At 36.1% G+C, this 16,690-nt stretch overlaps 2 protein-coding genes across 8 annotated transcripts in view; both read right to left on the bottom strand.

The window, feature by feature from the left end:
• dennd1c (DENN domain containing 1C) overlaps positions 1-16,690 on the bottom strand; it is a 138,374-nt gene that overhangs the window by 23,490 nt on the left and 98,194 nt on the right. For 2 of the 6 annotated variants that reach the window (XM_073906609.1, XM_009295255.5), the window contains exon 1: positions 2,813-2,977. The exons of 2 other annotated variants lie outside the window; for them this stretch is intronic. In XM_073906609.1, coding sequence (XP_073762710.1) covers positions 2,813-2,829 — 17 coding nt within the window. In that variant the 5' untranslated portion in view covers positions 2,830-2,977. Of the gene's footprint in view, positions 1-2,812; positions 2,982-4,966; positions 5,104-16,690 lie in introns of those variants that run through there. 2 more of the 6 variants (XM_073906618.1, XM_005168402.6) reach the window with 2 other exon arrangements.
• Positions 6,492-16,690, bottom strand: part of zgc:65894 — a 108,393-nt gene continuing 98,194 nt past the window's right edge. The window contains 4 exon segments of one of the 2 annotated variants that reach the window (NM_199975.1): positions 6,502-7,707; positions 9,721-9,831; positions 9,924-10,032; positions 12,832-12,965. In NM_199975.1, coding sequence (NP_956269.1) covers positions 6,650-7,707; positions 9,721-9,831; positions 9,924-10,032; positions 12,832-12,888 — 1,335 coding nt within the window. In that variant the 5' untranslated portion in view covers positions 12,889-12,965 and the 3' untranslated portion in view covers positions 6,502-6,649. 2 annotated transcript variants of the gene reach the window in all.

Consider the following 16,690-nt stretch of genomic DNA (forward strand, 5'->3'; position numbering starts at 1 on the left):
TTGAAACGCTCATTTAAATACATCGAGCTCTGTTTCTGTCCAAGGCATATTAATATACGTCATGTGATTGGCTGTTGATTGCTTAGCATCAGGCTGTAACATTCTGACACCATTTCTCCGTAATGGGATGTGTGGCAGCAGTCTTAAGAGAGAACACCAGACTTCCCTCTCCCCAGACACTTCCTCCAGCTCCTCCAGGGGGATCCTGACATATCCCCAGGCCAGCTGAGAGACATAGTCCCTCTAGAGTGTCCTGGGTTTTCCCCGAGGCCTCCTCCTGGTGACTATCTAATTTAGTCAGCAATATTTAAAAATTACTAGAAAATGTTGCTTTGAATGTAATTAATTAATGCAGTATAATTTATAACATTTAATAATGACCTTATAACAGTAAAAACGTGAACAATCCCATTTATAACACAACAGAGTTCAATGCGGAAGACACTAGTCGAGCTGCTCCTGCCTTTACCTTGATTTGCTCACAGATATTTTACATTAAGATAGCACGTTCGCCTCACAAAAAGAAGGTCACTGGTTCGAGTCTCAGCTGGGACAGTTGGCATTTCTGTGTGATTTCTGAGTTTGCATGTTCTCCCTGTGTTTGCGTGGGTTTCCCTCACAAGTCCAAAGACATGTAGTATAGGTGAATTGAGTATGCTAAAGTTGTCCATAATGTATGAGTGTGTATAAATGTTTCCCAGTGATGAGTTGAAGCTTGAAGGGCATCTGCTGTGTAAAACATATGCTGGATAAGTTGGCGGTTCATTCTGCTGTGGCGACCTCAGATTAATAAAGGGATTAAGCTAAAAGGAAAATGAATGAATGAATGAATGGATTTGAGTTTGTAGCTTAGCAATTAAACAAAGAAACAAAAGGTTACGTTAAATTCAAAATGGCGATCTCTGTTAAAGGCATTCACCTCAACCACCTCCCCATCATTCTCCTTTTCATTTCAGATGGGATGGCAGGCCAAATCACAGGTATAATAACAATAGCAATAAACAATAACAATAAACAATAACAAGGTTACCACAGGCCAACTTTGGGCATCTCTGGTCTAGACGATATACAGATGAAGATACATAATTAGCATCTGTACAACAATAATTAATTATTCCATAAAAATATTTAGTGATCCATATTTCAAATTTCTGTTCAGAGAGGTCATGTTTTGATCTTTGATTGGTCTCATGCAGTCAAGTGATGTGATTTCAGCAGGTCAGAGTTCACCAAGCTTGAACTTTGCAAAGCAGTGAACTGCGAAACTTGATGCACGATCTTGCGCTTCCAGTCTGACGAATTCGCGTGCGTATGAAGGGAAGTCTATGGATAGAAAAGTACAGTGTAACCGAAGCTTAATGCGATTCTCTATCCCTGTGTGAACTTAATGAGAACTATGAACCAACAGATATAGTTACTATATATATATATATATATATATATATATATATATATATATATATGTAGAACCATGAACGAATAGATAGATTGTGAACCTAACGAGAATTATGAACCAATAGATGACAGTGTTTATAGCAATTCTCTACACCTGTGTGAACTAATAGATGAGAACTATGAGCCAATTGATAATAGTGTTAAATGCGATTCTCCATACATATGTAAAACTAATAAGAACTATGAACCAAAAGATGACAGTGTTCATTGTATTTCTCTACATCTGTGTGAACCAATAGATGAGAACTATGAACTAGATGACAGTGTTTTATGCAATTCCTACATCTGTGTGAACCTAACGAGAACTATGAACCAATACATGACAGTGTTTAATGCAATTCTCTACACTTGTGTGAACCAATAGATGACAACTATGAACCAATAGATAATAGTGTTAAATGTGATTCCCTACAACTGTGTGAAAAAATAGATGAGAACTATGAACTAGATGACAGTGTTTAATGCAATTCCAACATCTGTGTGAACCTAACGAGAACTATGAACCAATAGATGACAGCTTTTAAAGCAATTCTCTACACTTGTGTGAACCAATAGATGATAATATGATAACTAAAGAGAACTATGAACCAATAGACGATAGTGTTAAATGCAATTCTCCATACATATGTGAAACTAATGAGAACTATGAACCAAAAGATGAGCGTTTAATGTCATTCTCTACACTGTGTGAAATTAACGAGAACTATGAACCAATAGATGATAGCATTTAATGCAGTTCTCTACACCTGTGTAAACCATTAGATAAGAACTATGAACCAATAGATGATAACATGATAATTATAGAGAACTAAGAACTAATAGATGGTAGTGTTAAATGCGATTCTCCATACATATGTTAAACTAATGAGAACTATGAACCAAAAGAGGACAGTGTGCAATTATTTACACCTGTGTGAACTTAACGAGAACTATTAACTAATAGATGAGAACCACTAAACATCACCAAAACACCAATTGACCCAAAGACACAGTGACTTCAGAAATGAAGTAAAATGAAGGGCATCCTGCAGCATTTCCTGATGTAATATAGTAAAATCGTGATCAGTGACACTATATAGTGGCTTTTGAGGCCTCTCTTCATTTTCGCACCCGACAGGTGATGCTTCTTACATCAACTTCTGCTCTTCGGTCTAAAAAAGCAGATCTGACCCAAAACTCTCTACCAGAAAGCAATTTGACACTTTCCAAAAGTCGCTGCATGATTTAATGCACTGAACTGTGACATGATAGAAAGTCTCACATCCGTGAACAACAGAGTGAGGAAGAGGAAGTAAGCAGGAGACCACAATCTGAGCAAACAGACAGAAATATAGAGACAAACTGAAGATAATCTTACTTTATTCTGGAGCCCATGGTGCACCTGTGTGTTGGGGCCCATCCGGGGGTCTTCAGGGCATCAGCAGACCAAAGGCATTAAATCCTTTACCAACATGCATCGACACACACACTTCTGCACACACACATCCACACATCAAACAGCCAAATCCGCCGACTAGCACACGACTGAAGACGGCACTTCCTGATATATATATGTATGTGTGTGTGTGTGTGTGTGTGTATGTGTGTGTGACCTACATGACATTTACTGATGCTGACTTAATATTTTTAACTAGATATCTTCATTTGTTTTTAATGTATATCACATATATTATGTATTACCCTTTATTTCTATAATATTTTATGACCTTAACGTGCATTTCCATTCCCTTTCACCTAGTGATTGATGAAAACATAAACATATGAAAGAGGAAACAGGATTATATTATGTTTAATGAGTCGTTGTTTCTCTCTCTAAGTCTATCACTGGCCAGCAAACAGGTATGGCAGACAAATCCTCTATTTACATAGACACACAGTCTCTTTTAAAACACAAACACACACCATTCTGACAGCTCCTTTAAATAGCATCGTCATTATACGATATTCAGGTTTTTGGTACCCGTTGTTTTATGAAAATGGTTCCCTCTAGTGTTCATTGGTGGAGCAGCATGACATTTACGTTTTTAACAGTGAAAATCAAGACTAAAGTTTAATATTTAACGGATAAAATATTCCAGAGAACATGATTTTATTAAAGTTTTAACAAAATTTTGTAGTAAAAACTGAGATAATTTTTAATAATGTTTTCTTCTGAAAAGATCAGACTCTGAGATGCCCTAACTAGGGCACGCGGGCCTAAGTAAGCCCTTAATATCATTTGATTTGGCCCGCCAGAGGGAAAATGATTTTGGAGAATGACTAACAGAGATTCTCATTTATATAGTAATGTAATCTTTTGTTTGTTTGCTTGTTTTATTGTTGAGCTAAAAAAAAAAAAAAAAAAAAAACATCTGAAATTAAGTGTTTCAATTAAAGGTTGTAAAGGATAGAATTTTTTAAGAAAGTACACAGTCACTCAACGAGCAGGGAACAAAGCAGAAGACATCAGTGTGCAAATGAATGAAAGGCAGGTTCAGCATGACTATATTCGGCATTGAACCCCATTGTTTTACAAATTGATTTTTTAATGGTTTTATTGTAATAAGTTTGTTAAAATAATATGCACTACCGGTCAAAGGTTTTGGGATTTTTAAATGTTTTAAGATAAGCTTTACCTGCTGCTCACCAAGGCTGCATTTATTTTTATCAAAAATACAGTACACATTGTAAAATGTTATCGCACTATAAAAAAAAGTAGTTTAGAATTTAATTAAATATTATATTCCAAAGATTTTCAGCTTCATTACACCAGTCTTCGGTCACATGATCCTTAAGACATCACTTTAATATCAATTATTATTGTTGTTATTACATTATTATTATTAAAAGCAATAATGACAGGAGTAATTTCATTTGAAACTTTATTTTATAAGAAAGCAGTTATTTAAAATTGTAATAAACATTTAAGTTTCACAATTTTCTTTTACATTGAATAAATGCCGCCTTGATGAACAGAATAATTTTCTTAAAAACAAAACATGAGAAAAAAAAAATGACCCTAAACTTTTGACCGGTGGTGTAGGCTACATTTTCAAAAACAAATTAGTATGAAGTATATGTAAAATATTAGTATATAATAAAGCATTAGTAAATGCGATTGAAGTATGTTTTTGCTATTAATTTATAAATATTGGGAAATAAATTAGGAAATTACCCATGGCAACTTCCTACAGTTTGCTTGCTATATTTAATTTCGGCCCACAGCTCTAAATCAACCTTGGATTTTGGCCCTTCATAAGAAAAAGTTTGGCCACCCCTGACCAAGATGAAAAGATAATATAGTATTTTATAGTGAATATTTAATGAACGCTACATCAAACCTCATGCAGCATTACAGTGAAATGATAAACTAGCCTATGCCTATGATGAAGTTCATAAATGGCGCAATTTGGAGTCCAACACGTCTCAAATTAACTCAGTTTTATAGTAGGCTATTAATAATTTGCTTTCATGTAAGTTTCCTTTAGTAATATAGCACATATTCTAAAACATTACTTGGCCTACATCTTACCTTGCTTTCTTTGACAGTAAAACTGAAGCTTCTCACACTCCTCCTCGGTGGTAGTCTAAATCCAGCCTTTCTTTAATTCAATCTTTAAAAATTCAATTTGTAAACTATTTTGTATATAACATTTATATACTACTTATAGATATATACACTAGATGTCGCCTGGCCTATTGTTGTCTATTGGAAGGAATGCGTCAATAGCGCCGCCATCTTGCTACAGGGTAGCGCTCCTGTGAAATGAATGCGGGACCAAGGTACAGTGGAGGACTGTGGCCATCCAAAGCCAGAGATATACACATATATCTATGATCGGGAGTTTTCCTGGATGTTAGTATGTAATTTTTTTTTTAATTACGAAAATTATAATTTTACATTTTCTACATTGATGGATCAGTGACCGCACGAGGATTCCTGACAAAAAGCTTGCGTTTGTGTGTAGAAATGTACTATTCACCCTCCCTGTTAAATTTAATATAATCCGTGTCCTGAAACACAGCTCCTCTCCTGCTTTCACTGCTCATACTGACGGAGGGAGCGATTCGTTTGTGAATGAATCTCCTTTATGAACGACTCCTTCACTAGCCAACAATAATACAAGTTTCTGGCAGCGCAGCATCTCGTTGTCATATTTCTTTTGCATTGTTTGCTGATTTTATTCAACAAAACTAGCATAAGCCGAGTGTTTAGTGCGAGTTGGAGCTGCTTTGCCGTATGGTGAATGCAGTAAGTGACTGTATTATTATCGATAACGTTACCTGTATAGCACAAAGTTCAGAACATATAAAAACAGAAAAAAACTTAATATTACCTATGAAATGTTCAGCCTTTGTGCTTTGTTTTCTTTGTTTGCTCGTTACTACACCTGTAGACAGAGCTAAAGTCCCGCATCTTCACGTAATAACACTTGACTAGTGCGGTTGAATGACATTTGTCCTGGGAGCACTGTACCAATGTGGCGGCGCTATTGACGCATGCTGAGGGTCCCTATGCGATATCTAGTGTATATATCTATGTATACTACTTATTTGTTTGATATATACACGTTACGCTATTTTACCTCAGACACTTGACCGTTAAAACGAAAGTGTCAACTGAAGGGCGCTCAGCTTTTAACGATAAATCCCGCCTTTAAATTTTTGAATTAATTTTTGAACATCTCAAACATTTTAAATTTGCATATAATCATGAAAACAACTTTAAACACGTATTAATATCATAACCAAATGGTTATTAAAGTGTGGCTGAAGGAGATACTATATAAAATCCATGTTTTAAGTCCCAGTATTATGGTTCTTCTTTTTCATTCCTTTAAAACCGGATTTAACAAATTTTTAACCATTTTTATTCTTCTTTTTTATTTTCTTATACTTGTATTTTATGTTTATTTTATTCTATACCATTGTGTATGAAATGTGCTATATAAATAAACTTGCATTGCTTTGCCTATAGTAAAATCTAAGTGAAAGGAAGTTCTTTCCCCAGCAGTTAATTATAAGATCTATGTTCTTAAAATCACAACGCGTATATATATTTTTGCTGTTGTATTTATTTATTCAGTAAATACATAGTCATTTTAACACAGTAAGGAATGAGCTAAAAGAAAAAAAATCACACACAAGAGTTTAAATAGACTTTCTCTGTTTAACAGAACTAGACTCGTGTATATAATAATGTAAGCGATGGCGATCACGCAGCCTCCTCTTCGCCCTCCTCCTCGAACTCTCCCTCCTCGGCGGTGGCGTCCTGATACTGCTGGTACTCGGACACCAGGTCGTTCATGTTGCTCTCGGCCTCGGTGAACTCCATCTCATCCATTCCCTCACCGGTATACCAATGCAAGAAGGCCTTGCGGCGAAACATAGCCGTGAACTGCTCTGAAATTCGCTTGAAGAGCTCCTGGATGGCTGTACTGTTTCCAATGAAGGTCGCCGACATTTTGAGCCCGCGAGGTGGAATGTCGCAGACGGCCGTCTTGACGTTATTCGGGATCCACTCCACAAAGTAGCTGCTGTTCTTATTCTGGACGTTCAGCATCTGCTCGTCCACTTCCTTCATGGACATGCGACCGCGGAAAACAGCCGCCACGGTTAGGTAGCGCCCATGGCGTGGATCACAAGCGGCCATCATGTTTTTGGCGTCAAACATCTGCTGGGTGAGCTCCGGGACGGAGAGCACTCGATACTGCTGGCTCCCCCTGCTGGTCAGAGGAGCAAATCCGGGCATGAAGAAGTGCAGGCGTGGGAAGGGCACCATGTTGACGGCTAGTTTGCGGAGATCAGCGTTAAGCTGGCCGGGGAACCTCAGACAGGTGGTGACGCCGCTCATGGTGGCCGAGACGAGATGGTTGAGATCTCCGTATGTAGGTGTGGTGAGTTTGAGCGTGCGGAAGCAGATGTCATAAAGCGCCTCGTTATCAATACAATACGTTTCGTCAGTGTTTTCCACCAGCTGATGGACGGACAGTGTGGCGTTGTAGGGCTCCACAACCGTATCGGACACTTTGGGAGACGGCACCACACTGAAGGTGTTCATGATGCGGTCCGGAAACTCCTCGCGGATCTTACTGATGAGAAGCGTTCCCATGCCAGAGCCCGTTCCTCCACCCAGAGAGTGCGTCAGCTGGAAACCCTGCAGGCAGTCGCAGCTCTCGGCTTCCTTGCGCACCACATCCATCACTGAATCCACCAGCTCAGCCCCCTCCGTGTAATGACCTTTAGCCCAGTTATTACCAGCTCCGCTCTGGCCTACGAGGACGACACAATATCTATTAACCAGTCATGAACATGCTATTCAAAATGGTGAGGATGAAACTGAAATGCATATTTGAAGTGTTTAAAATCTCAGCAGGTTGGATCATTTACTAGTGAGGATGAACTGAAAATGCTCAGGTAACGATTAATGACAGGTACATTTTTTCCTACACGGTCATTCTAATGAATCAGATGTCAGTCGCTTTGTTTCCATCCACCTATTTTTAAAAACATTTTGGAATATTGCATAAAGAATATTTTTGTATTCAAATGTCCAATATATATATATATATATATATATATATATATATATATATATATAAAAATATATATAGTTGAAGTCAGAATTATTAGCCCCCTTTGAAATTTCCTTTCTATTTTACTTTTTTTTTTAAATACTGTTTAACAGAGCAAGGAAATTTTCACAGTATGTCTGATAGTATTTGTACTTATTTTTACTTATTTTTACTTTATACAATACAACTAGGGATGCACAATATATCGGCAGCCATATCGGTATCGGCCGATAAATGCTATTTTTAATGTTACCGTTATCGGTCTGATATCGAAAGTAGGTCGATATCTTTAAGCTTATAGATTATGTCATTGTCAGCCTGATCTCATGAGGAAACGTAAGTATTTTACGTTTCGTCAGTTTAGAGAGTTCAGTCGTGCAAAAATATATGATTTTAAAAAGGAGGCGTGGCACCCAACCCCACCCCTAACTACAAGCGTCATTGGGTAATGAGCAAATCATACAAATTGTATAAATTAGATCGTACGAATTAATACGAGTTAGCCACTAAATCAAACAGTTACGAATTGACGTAAAATCGCGTTGGTCATGGTACAGAAGTGCCTGCCTCTCATTTTGTTATTTAACCTATTATTTTCATGCAAACATCCAGTTGTATGATAATTTGCTATGCAAAGAAAAGGAAATAATATATTTCTGTTATGCTGATTTATCTGAATATAGGTCTATATAACCACCTTGCGATTTAGAAATTAATTTGAGTATGCTATTCTAAGATCTGTTCAACTTTTATGAAGTTTTTTAAATAATGTCTATTGTTCACTGTATAAAAAGATAACATTTCGAAATATTTAGATTTTTATCGGCTAATATATCAGTTATCGGCTTCCAAATCTAAAGTTATCGGTTATCGATATTGGTCCAAAAATCCATATCGGTGCGTCCCTACATACATACATGCCATAAAAAGGCTATACATGCACTCATCAAATTTTTCCTCAAGCTTAGTCTTTGCTAAAAGATATAAAATATGATATAAAATATATCCCAGATGAGTTTTTCTGTCAATTATATCATCGTTTATACATTTTAAATAATAACATTATGCATAACATTATTCAAGGTTTTCAAGGTCACTGGGAGTCTATGATTTGTGGTTGGACTTGGTTGAATTTTCATCTTTAGAAATCACTAGATATTCAATAGATAGTCAACCTAAAAATGGAAATTTGGTCATTGTTTACTAAATCTATGTTGTTCAAAACCTTAATTTGTTTCTTTCTTTCTCATGTAGTACACAGAACATAAATATTTAGGCATGCAAGACAAGACTAGACCCAATTAACTTGACCAGAAGAACAAAAGGTGTATGTGGTACAGTATGTAGAGAGTAAGAAAATATAAGTAACCTTCAGGTTAAATAACTTCACCTCACCATGAATATATCTCTGCACTTATTTCATTTATCTGTACAATTGCACTGCATTCTAGCTAACCAAACAAACATTAATGCATGTCATCAGTTTAAAGCAGTGGTCACCAAACTTGTTCCTGAAGATCCGGTGTCCTGCAGATTTTAGCTCCAACCCTAATCAAACACACCCGAACAAGCTAATCAAGGTCTTACTAGGTATACTTGAAACACCCAGGCAGGTGTGTTGAGGCTAGTTGTAGCCAAACTCTGCAGAAACGCCGGCCCTCCAGGACCGAGATTGGTGACTGCTGGTTTAAAGTATAGTGTGTTTATTTACCAAAAACAAAGTTGTCAGGTCTGAATATCTGTCCAAAAGGACCCGAGCGGACTGAATCCATGGTTCCAGGCTCTAGATCCACAAGGATGGCACGAGGGACATACTTTCCACCTGATAAAGAAACAGAGCACCAGAAAATCCCCTTTACAACTTAAAGACTTCAGATGTTTGTATGAAGATGTAAATAGTGGTGATGTGCCTACCCGAAGCTTCGTTGTAGTAAACGCTGATGCGGTCCAGCTGCAGGTCACTGTCTCCATGGTAGGAGCCGGTGGGGTCAATCCCATGCTCATCGCTGATCACCTCCCAGAACTGACACAAGAGAAACCATCACATTATCGGATGCTGTCCAATAGGAGGTTGTCTCATATTTTAGATTAAGATTGCAGGGTAAATGTTAAAGAAATGTATGCACAATTTTGTAACAGTCAAAATGTTCCTTGCTTTCAATTTATTATTTTCGGAGAAGCAGTCAGTTTATTTAGGAGTTTTCTTTGTCACCTAACTGTTAAGTGAGTTAGCACTGGGACCAAATCACCTCAACAACATTATTCATGCCATAAGATCTCTCAAGTGGTGTATACCATTGTCTACTGGGCCTTGGTCGGATGGATTCCTTCACCCAGATTTGAGCTCAATCAACAACGTGGGCAATATGAAACAATGGGAATCATTGCTTCGCACTCAAATATTCATCAAACGATAAGCTCCCTTGGAGGCACTGACTTCATCTCAAAAAGACTATTAAGGGTGCTTTCACATCTGTAGTTCGCTTCATTTGGTCCGGACCAGGCGCAATAAATGATGCATTGTTGCATTTTCTGCCGTCTTTGGGTCGTTTTCACACCACACTGCTGGCTTTGGTACGAACCAGTTGAAACGAACCAAAATGCAGTCATCTGACAAAATCCACATCTCTCATTGGCCAGATGTTGGTGAACATATTTCCTAAACTGCTTATTGATTGGTCAGAATCACGTGCGGGAAAATGCCAGTGAACTCCTGCAGGTAGACAAAACCTTTTACTCTGGAGGGACGACTGCGCTGACTGATAGTATTCCTGCTTTAGACAAACTATACATTACGAAAATGAAGCGCGGCCGTGGCTGGAAAACAGTGTTTATTTAATGCATCGCTCATCACTTCAGGAGGAGACGTGAATTAATTGAGCTAAACTGCGACATGGTCATCTTGCGGAAATATTACCAACAATCCATCAGGTAATGTTTTCCCCCCTCTCTCTCTCTCTGTTGGTAAAGCGCTGTCAACAAATATTTTTCCTCCATATCCCATAATGCATAGCGCATCGGCCTACGGCAGCTGAATTAGTCCAAAACGTGCAGTGCTTTTTGCGGTTGGGCCTGTTTTAGTACGGATCATATTCTCAACACAAACGAACCGCTCCAGGGTCCTTATATAAGCTTATATTGAATACGCTTATTTGGTCCGCTTTTGGTGCGCACTCGAGTACGATTGCTGCATTCTCGCCAGCCCAAACGAATCGCACCGAAAGGGAAAACGAACTCTAGTGCGATTCAATCGAACTAAATAAGGCAGGTGTGAAAGCACCCCTAAGAAAACAACTTTATAGGTTGTTTTTAGTTTGTTTTTTGTTTTTTTGTTTGAATACAGCACATCAGAATCAGAAAGAGCTTTATTGCCAGGTTTGTTCACACACAGGAATTTGTTTTCTTGATGGAGCGTCTACAGTGCAACAGAATTACAGACAAAAACAGATAATACTAATATTAAAAATAAAAATTAGTAACTATTAATTAATTATTATATTTATAATAAACATATTACATGTGGGTAATATAAATAAAAACCAAGGTATATATTATAATTTGTTTTGTGAAGAGTTTATTTTATTTAGTACGCCGAATTTTGCTGAACCCCTCAGAGCGATACCAAATGTAAAAATGTGTTGCACTTTGCATGTTGGTTAAAAATGATCAAACTCGATAGATTTGTAAATCTCGTCATATTTTGTTGCTGTCGTTACAATAACTAGATTACAATCACCCAAGTTCATCGAGTTCACCCGAAAATGAACATTGACTTTATGAATTTCTTACTTTTCTTGAACATATAAAACTTATATGATTTTTTTTCTAATTGAACATTGATAATAGTCAAAAATACCATGAAAGTTAATGGCTGTTTTTTTTTTTTAAATCCAACATTCTCTCTCTCTCTCTCTCTCTCTCTCTCTCTATMTATATATATATATATATATATATATATATATATATATATATATATATATATATAAAGATGAAGATGTAAATATATCTATATATATATATATATATATATATATATATATATATATATATATATATATATATACCTTTGTGTTCAACCGAAGAAAGCAACTCAAACCAGTTTGGAACAACTGATGACGGAGTTTTCCTTTTGGGGTGAACTATCCCTTATATTATGAGGCGACATTTTTATATTGTAACAAAATATGATAGCATTTCATATGATAAATTTCATTCTGTATTCTTTGCATAACTGATTAAGTAGTAGTATTAGTAGTGTTATAGTCAGTGTCACAGAATATACCTGAAGGACAAATGACTGAACTGACTGAAAACTGAAGAAGAAAATGAACACACCCTACGAATAATTTAATGGATCAAATATAATAGAGTTAATTTGAGTTCTATAGCACAAACAATCTAACATAAATATTCTTAACCTAAACATTAATCACTACACATCAAGTCGATTAGCTGGAAATCCATAGCACGACAAAAATGAGCGAGCATCGCCATCACTCGAGCAATGACAAGGGCGTCGCCTTCGCCTGAGAGATGAAAACAAGACACTGCGTGCTAATCATTAAACCTGTCGTCTTTATTTAACATACTAATCATGCAGCATTTTGAATGAAATAGCCTCACATCTCTTTATGACAGCCAGACGTCTATTATTATGACGTAACATGAACTCATTGACCGTGACGCGTTATTTAGAGACCATTAAAACATCGAATACATTAATTTCTAGAAACATCGAGTGCAAAAGTAGGAAACAAGATGCTTTTTTAATGCCATCAAAGCAGACGAAGGTCTGTTTTCGTGTTTATTTTGGCTGATGTACCTTCGCTCCGATCTGATTCCCGCACTGGCCCGCCTGCAGGTGCAATATCTCGCGCATGTTGGCTTCAGATGTCCGGCGACTTCGAAGAAAGCGGTGAAAATACAGTGGAGAACACGGCAAAACCTCTCACACTCTCTCCGCACGACTCCGAGACTAGTGCGCGCTCCCGCGGCAGCCTTGCTCCGTGCGTGCTGCATTGTGACGTCATGGTCTCCATGACAACCGAGCGGATGAGACGGTCCAAAGATCCTTCATCTTCCTCCAGGAGACGCTCTGACATGATCTAGCCCTTCATGCATTTTAAACAACATTAACAGCATTATGGAAAAACTATAAAGTACATATTTTCCCATTATACATTTCACTTCCAGAATAAAACATTTTAAACGTCCAGATGATTTGCTGACCCCTTCATCTTGCAAGATGTCGTTCTTTATTTATTTGAAGGCCAACAAATGCAGGATTTCTCTCCATACAGTGGTGTGCAGTCAGTGGTTTGAACATCCAAACTGGAGTTTCACATAGCCAGGGGGGATTCAGAAGACCCACCCCTGGACAAAAGTCCAGAATTTGTCCCATTTATGAGCTCATTTGTCCTCATTTGTCAATTATGAATAATTTAGGTACAAATGTGTACCTTTAGTACAGCTTTCTGAGTGTAAATAATTCAAATTCAGATGTCCTAAAGGTATTAATATAATAAGTATAATTGTAGTATGGGGCAGCACCATGGCGCAGTGGGTAGCACAATCGCACAATAAGTGAAAATAACCCATCGAAAAAAGGCTTTAAGATCAAGCGGAATCCTGGTGTGACTAGTTAATCAATGCAAACAGTCCAACATCCTGCTGTGCAAGAAAACATCTGACACAATTAAAGTCATCCTACTGTATTGTTTTTAAAAAGAGAAAACATTTGATGAGCAACTTTTATTCCATAAATCTTGGACCATATTCCTGAAAGAAAACATGACCAATAAAAAAAGTGTGAAGCACTTTTACAAGTAAACTTGTGAAGCTCTAATAATAATAATAATAATTGTAATAATAATAAAAATAATAATTTACTGTTGTTGTTGTTGTTGTTATTATTATTATCATCGTTATTGTTATTTATCATTATTATTATTATTATTATTATTATTATTATTATTATTATTATCATCATCGTTATTGTTATTTATCATCATTATTATTATTATTATTTTTATTGTTGTTATTATTTATTATTATTGTCATTATTATCATTATTATTATTGTTATTATTATTATTATTATTATTACCATCATCGTTATTGTTATTTATCATCATTATTATTATTATTATTATTATTATTGCTATTATTTATTATTATTGTTATTATCATTATTATTATTATTGTTGTTTTTTATTATTAATAATATTATTATTGTATTATTATTATTATGATTATTAATAATAATAGTAATAAATAATAACAACAACAACAACAACAATAATAACAATAATAATAATACATATTATTATAAATATTATTATTATTATTATTATTATTTTGTTTCAGTTTTTTATTGTTCAAATAGCCAAATTCTGACTGAGGAACGTTGAATGTGCTGGCCAGTTTGCTATATGCTTAATAAATTACACTTGGCTACGGTTTAATTGAAAACTTTTTTCTAATGATATATGATGGTGTTTTAAAAATAAATATTGGTCATATTTCTTTTATCTAAATATTTAGGAAATATTTTTGGTACACCAAAAAGTGTGGTTATGATGACCATCTGACAAGCTAATCCAGCTAAAAATTGTGTTTAAAATGTCACCTAAACTCAGCATTTAAATCTTCATAATCTCCCCTATTTTGCATTTAAAAAGGTCATATTTTGGTTCCAACAACAGGCTGATATGCGTGCAAGGTCAAATGACACTTTCATTGTTTTATAACAGTGTTTCTCAACTTTAAGTCTTTTGAATAAGGCGACGCAGTGGCGCAGTGAGTAGCACGTTCGCCTCACAGCAAGAAGGTCACTGGTTTGATCTTCGGCTCAGTTGGCGTTTCTGTGTGGAGTTTGCATGTTCTCCCTGCATTGCTGGATAAGTTGGCGGTTCAATTCGGTGTGGCGACCCCAGATTAATAAAGGGACTAAGCTGACAAGAAAATGAATGAAGTCTTTTGAATATGTTAAGCTGCTGTGATCAACCCACTGAAACGTTTTTAGTAAATATTACATTACTGAAAGATCTGCAGTTTATTTAGTATTTTTATAGGTATATTTTATTTTTTAAAAGTAACTGCAAAGTAATAATCTGATTACTTTTTACATTATGTAATTAGTAATGTAATCAGATACAAGTTTTCCAGTAGTAATCAGTTATTTTTTAATCTATTACTCATTTAAAGTAACTCACCCAACACTGATCACGATGGAGCGCGTCTGACAGTCATGCACCGCTAAATGAACGGACTGTTTTGAGGATTGTATAGGAGGGGCAACGGCGCCTCTAATGGAAAGAAAGAGAATCCCGCTGTTATTTATTTCAGTTTATTTACATTTATTTCAAAGTGTTTTCATGTCTAAATAAAATGAAAGCACAGTACAGACTCGCATTTAAGAGCAGGCTGTGCCCTCTCGTGGTTCGGTGGTATGGGTTGTGTATAGGAAGATTCGGCTCTTTGATGTTTATTGCCGACCTTCATAGAAAGATAAAAAAACACGAGAGAATCACAGAAATAAACCCATCGCAGGATTACAGCGGGATTCAATTGTAAAATACGGGAGAATCCTGGTAAAAACGAGATGGTTGACAGGTATGCTTAAAACATATTTTATTCATATTTCTATTCCCAGCTGTGATCACATTGACAGGGGTTTACAGTAATCAAATATTTTTTGCTCTTGCATTTCATCACATATCATACTGTATCTTACAGTTTTTATTTAATGCCATTTATTGCTGTCATGTCTCTGGAGTCATGTTCCATCTACCGTACAAGAACTGCACGTCTCCAGTTAATATTCAATAACTCGACTGACCTACATTAGGAAGAAGCTGTGTATTTACCACTGCCGTTGGTCATCCACCCTAACCCTGCGATGCTGTTTACAAATATTTACTGGCAGTCATTCATGGTTTCAGCACTGATGAACTATGAACTCTTGGATGCTGCAAAACCACAGCCTCTGTCTTTATATAAGATCAGCATGTTGTTATTTGCAAGAGCGGACTGACACTTTGTACAGAACTAGTTTAACAGATTTTTCTAAAAATATTATTGCATTGCACAAAAGAATAAGGATTTAAAATAACGCCAACACTGCATTTTTCATATTTTACTAACAATTACAGAAAAAAAGATCAACAGAAGCGGTGCCAGCTTACCAAAGGTTGAATTTACCCAGCCGCTTTTGCAGGTCATTTACAGGAAACTGAACTGCACTGCTGTTTACTCTGCAAATACCTCTGAGATCTCGTTTAGTTCCCCTGTCTGATGCACTTGTGATTTGAGAAAAACTTAAATTCTTCAATTCCACTAACAAAAGTAAACGTCTTCTTTATGTTTCTGACAGTCACAACAGATATTAATATTTTTAATTCATTAATTATTCATATTTGACTCTATTTTTCATACTACTTGCAAAGACAAATCTCTGATATCTCCCTAGAACTGAAAACACTCAGAATATTGTTTGAGACTTTATTTTGAACTAGTAAAAATATATGTAGTCATACTTAAAATATATAAATGAGTAGCCAAATATGCAAATAACACAATAACAATAGGCAAAAAACAAATAAACAAGGGTATTTTTAAAAAACGGCTCGGTGGATGGGGGTGGGGTGGGGGGTTCTTCTGAAAACAAAGATTTCGTTTTAG

This window comes from Danio rerio, chromosome 1, assembly GCF_049306965.1.
Source record: "Danio rerio strain Tuebingen ecotype United States chromosome 1, GRCz12tu, whole genome shotgun sequence".
Lineage (NCBI taxonomy): Eukaryota > Metazoa > Chordata > Actinopteri > Cypriniformes > Danionidae > Danio > Danio rerio.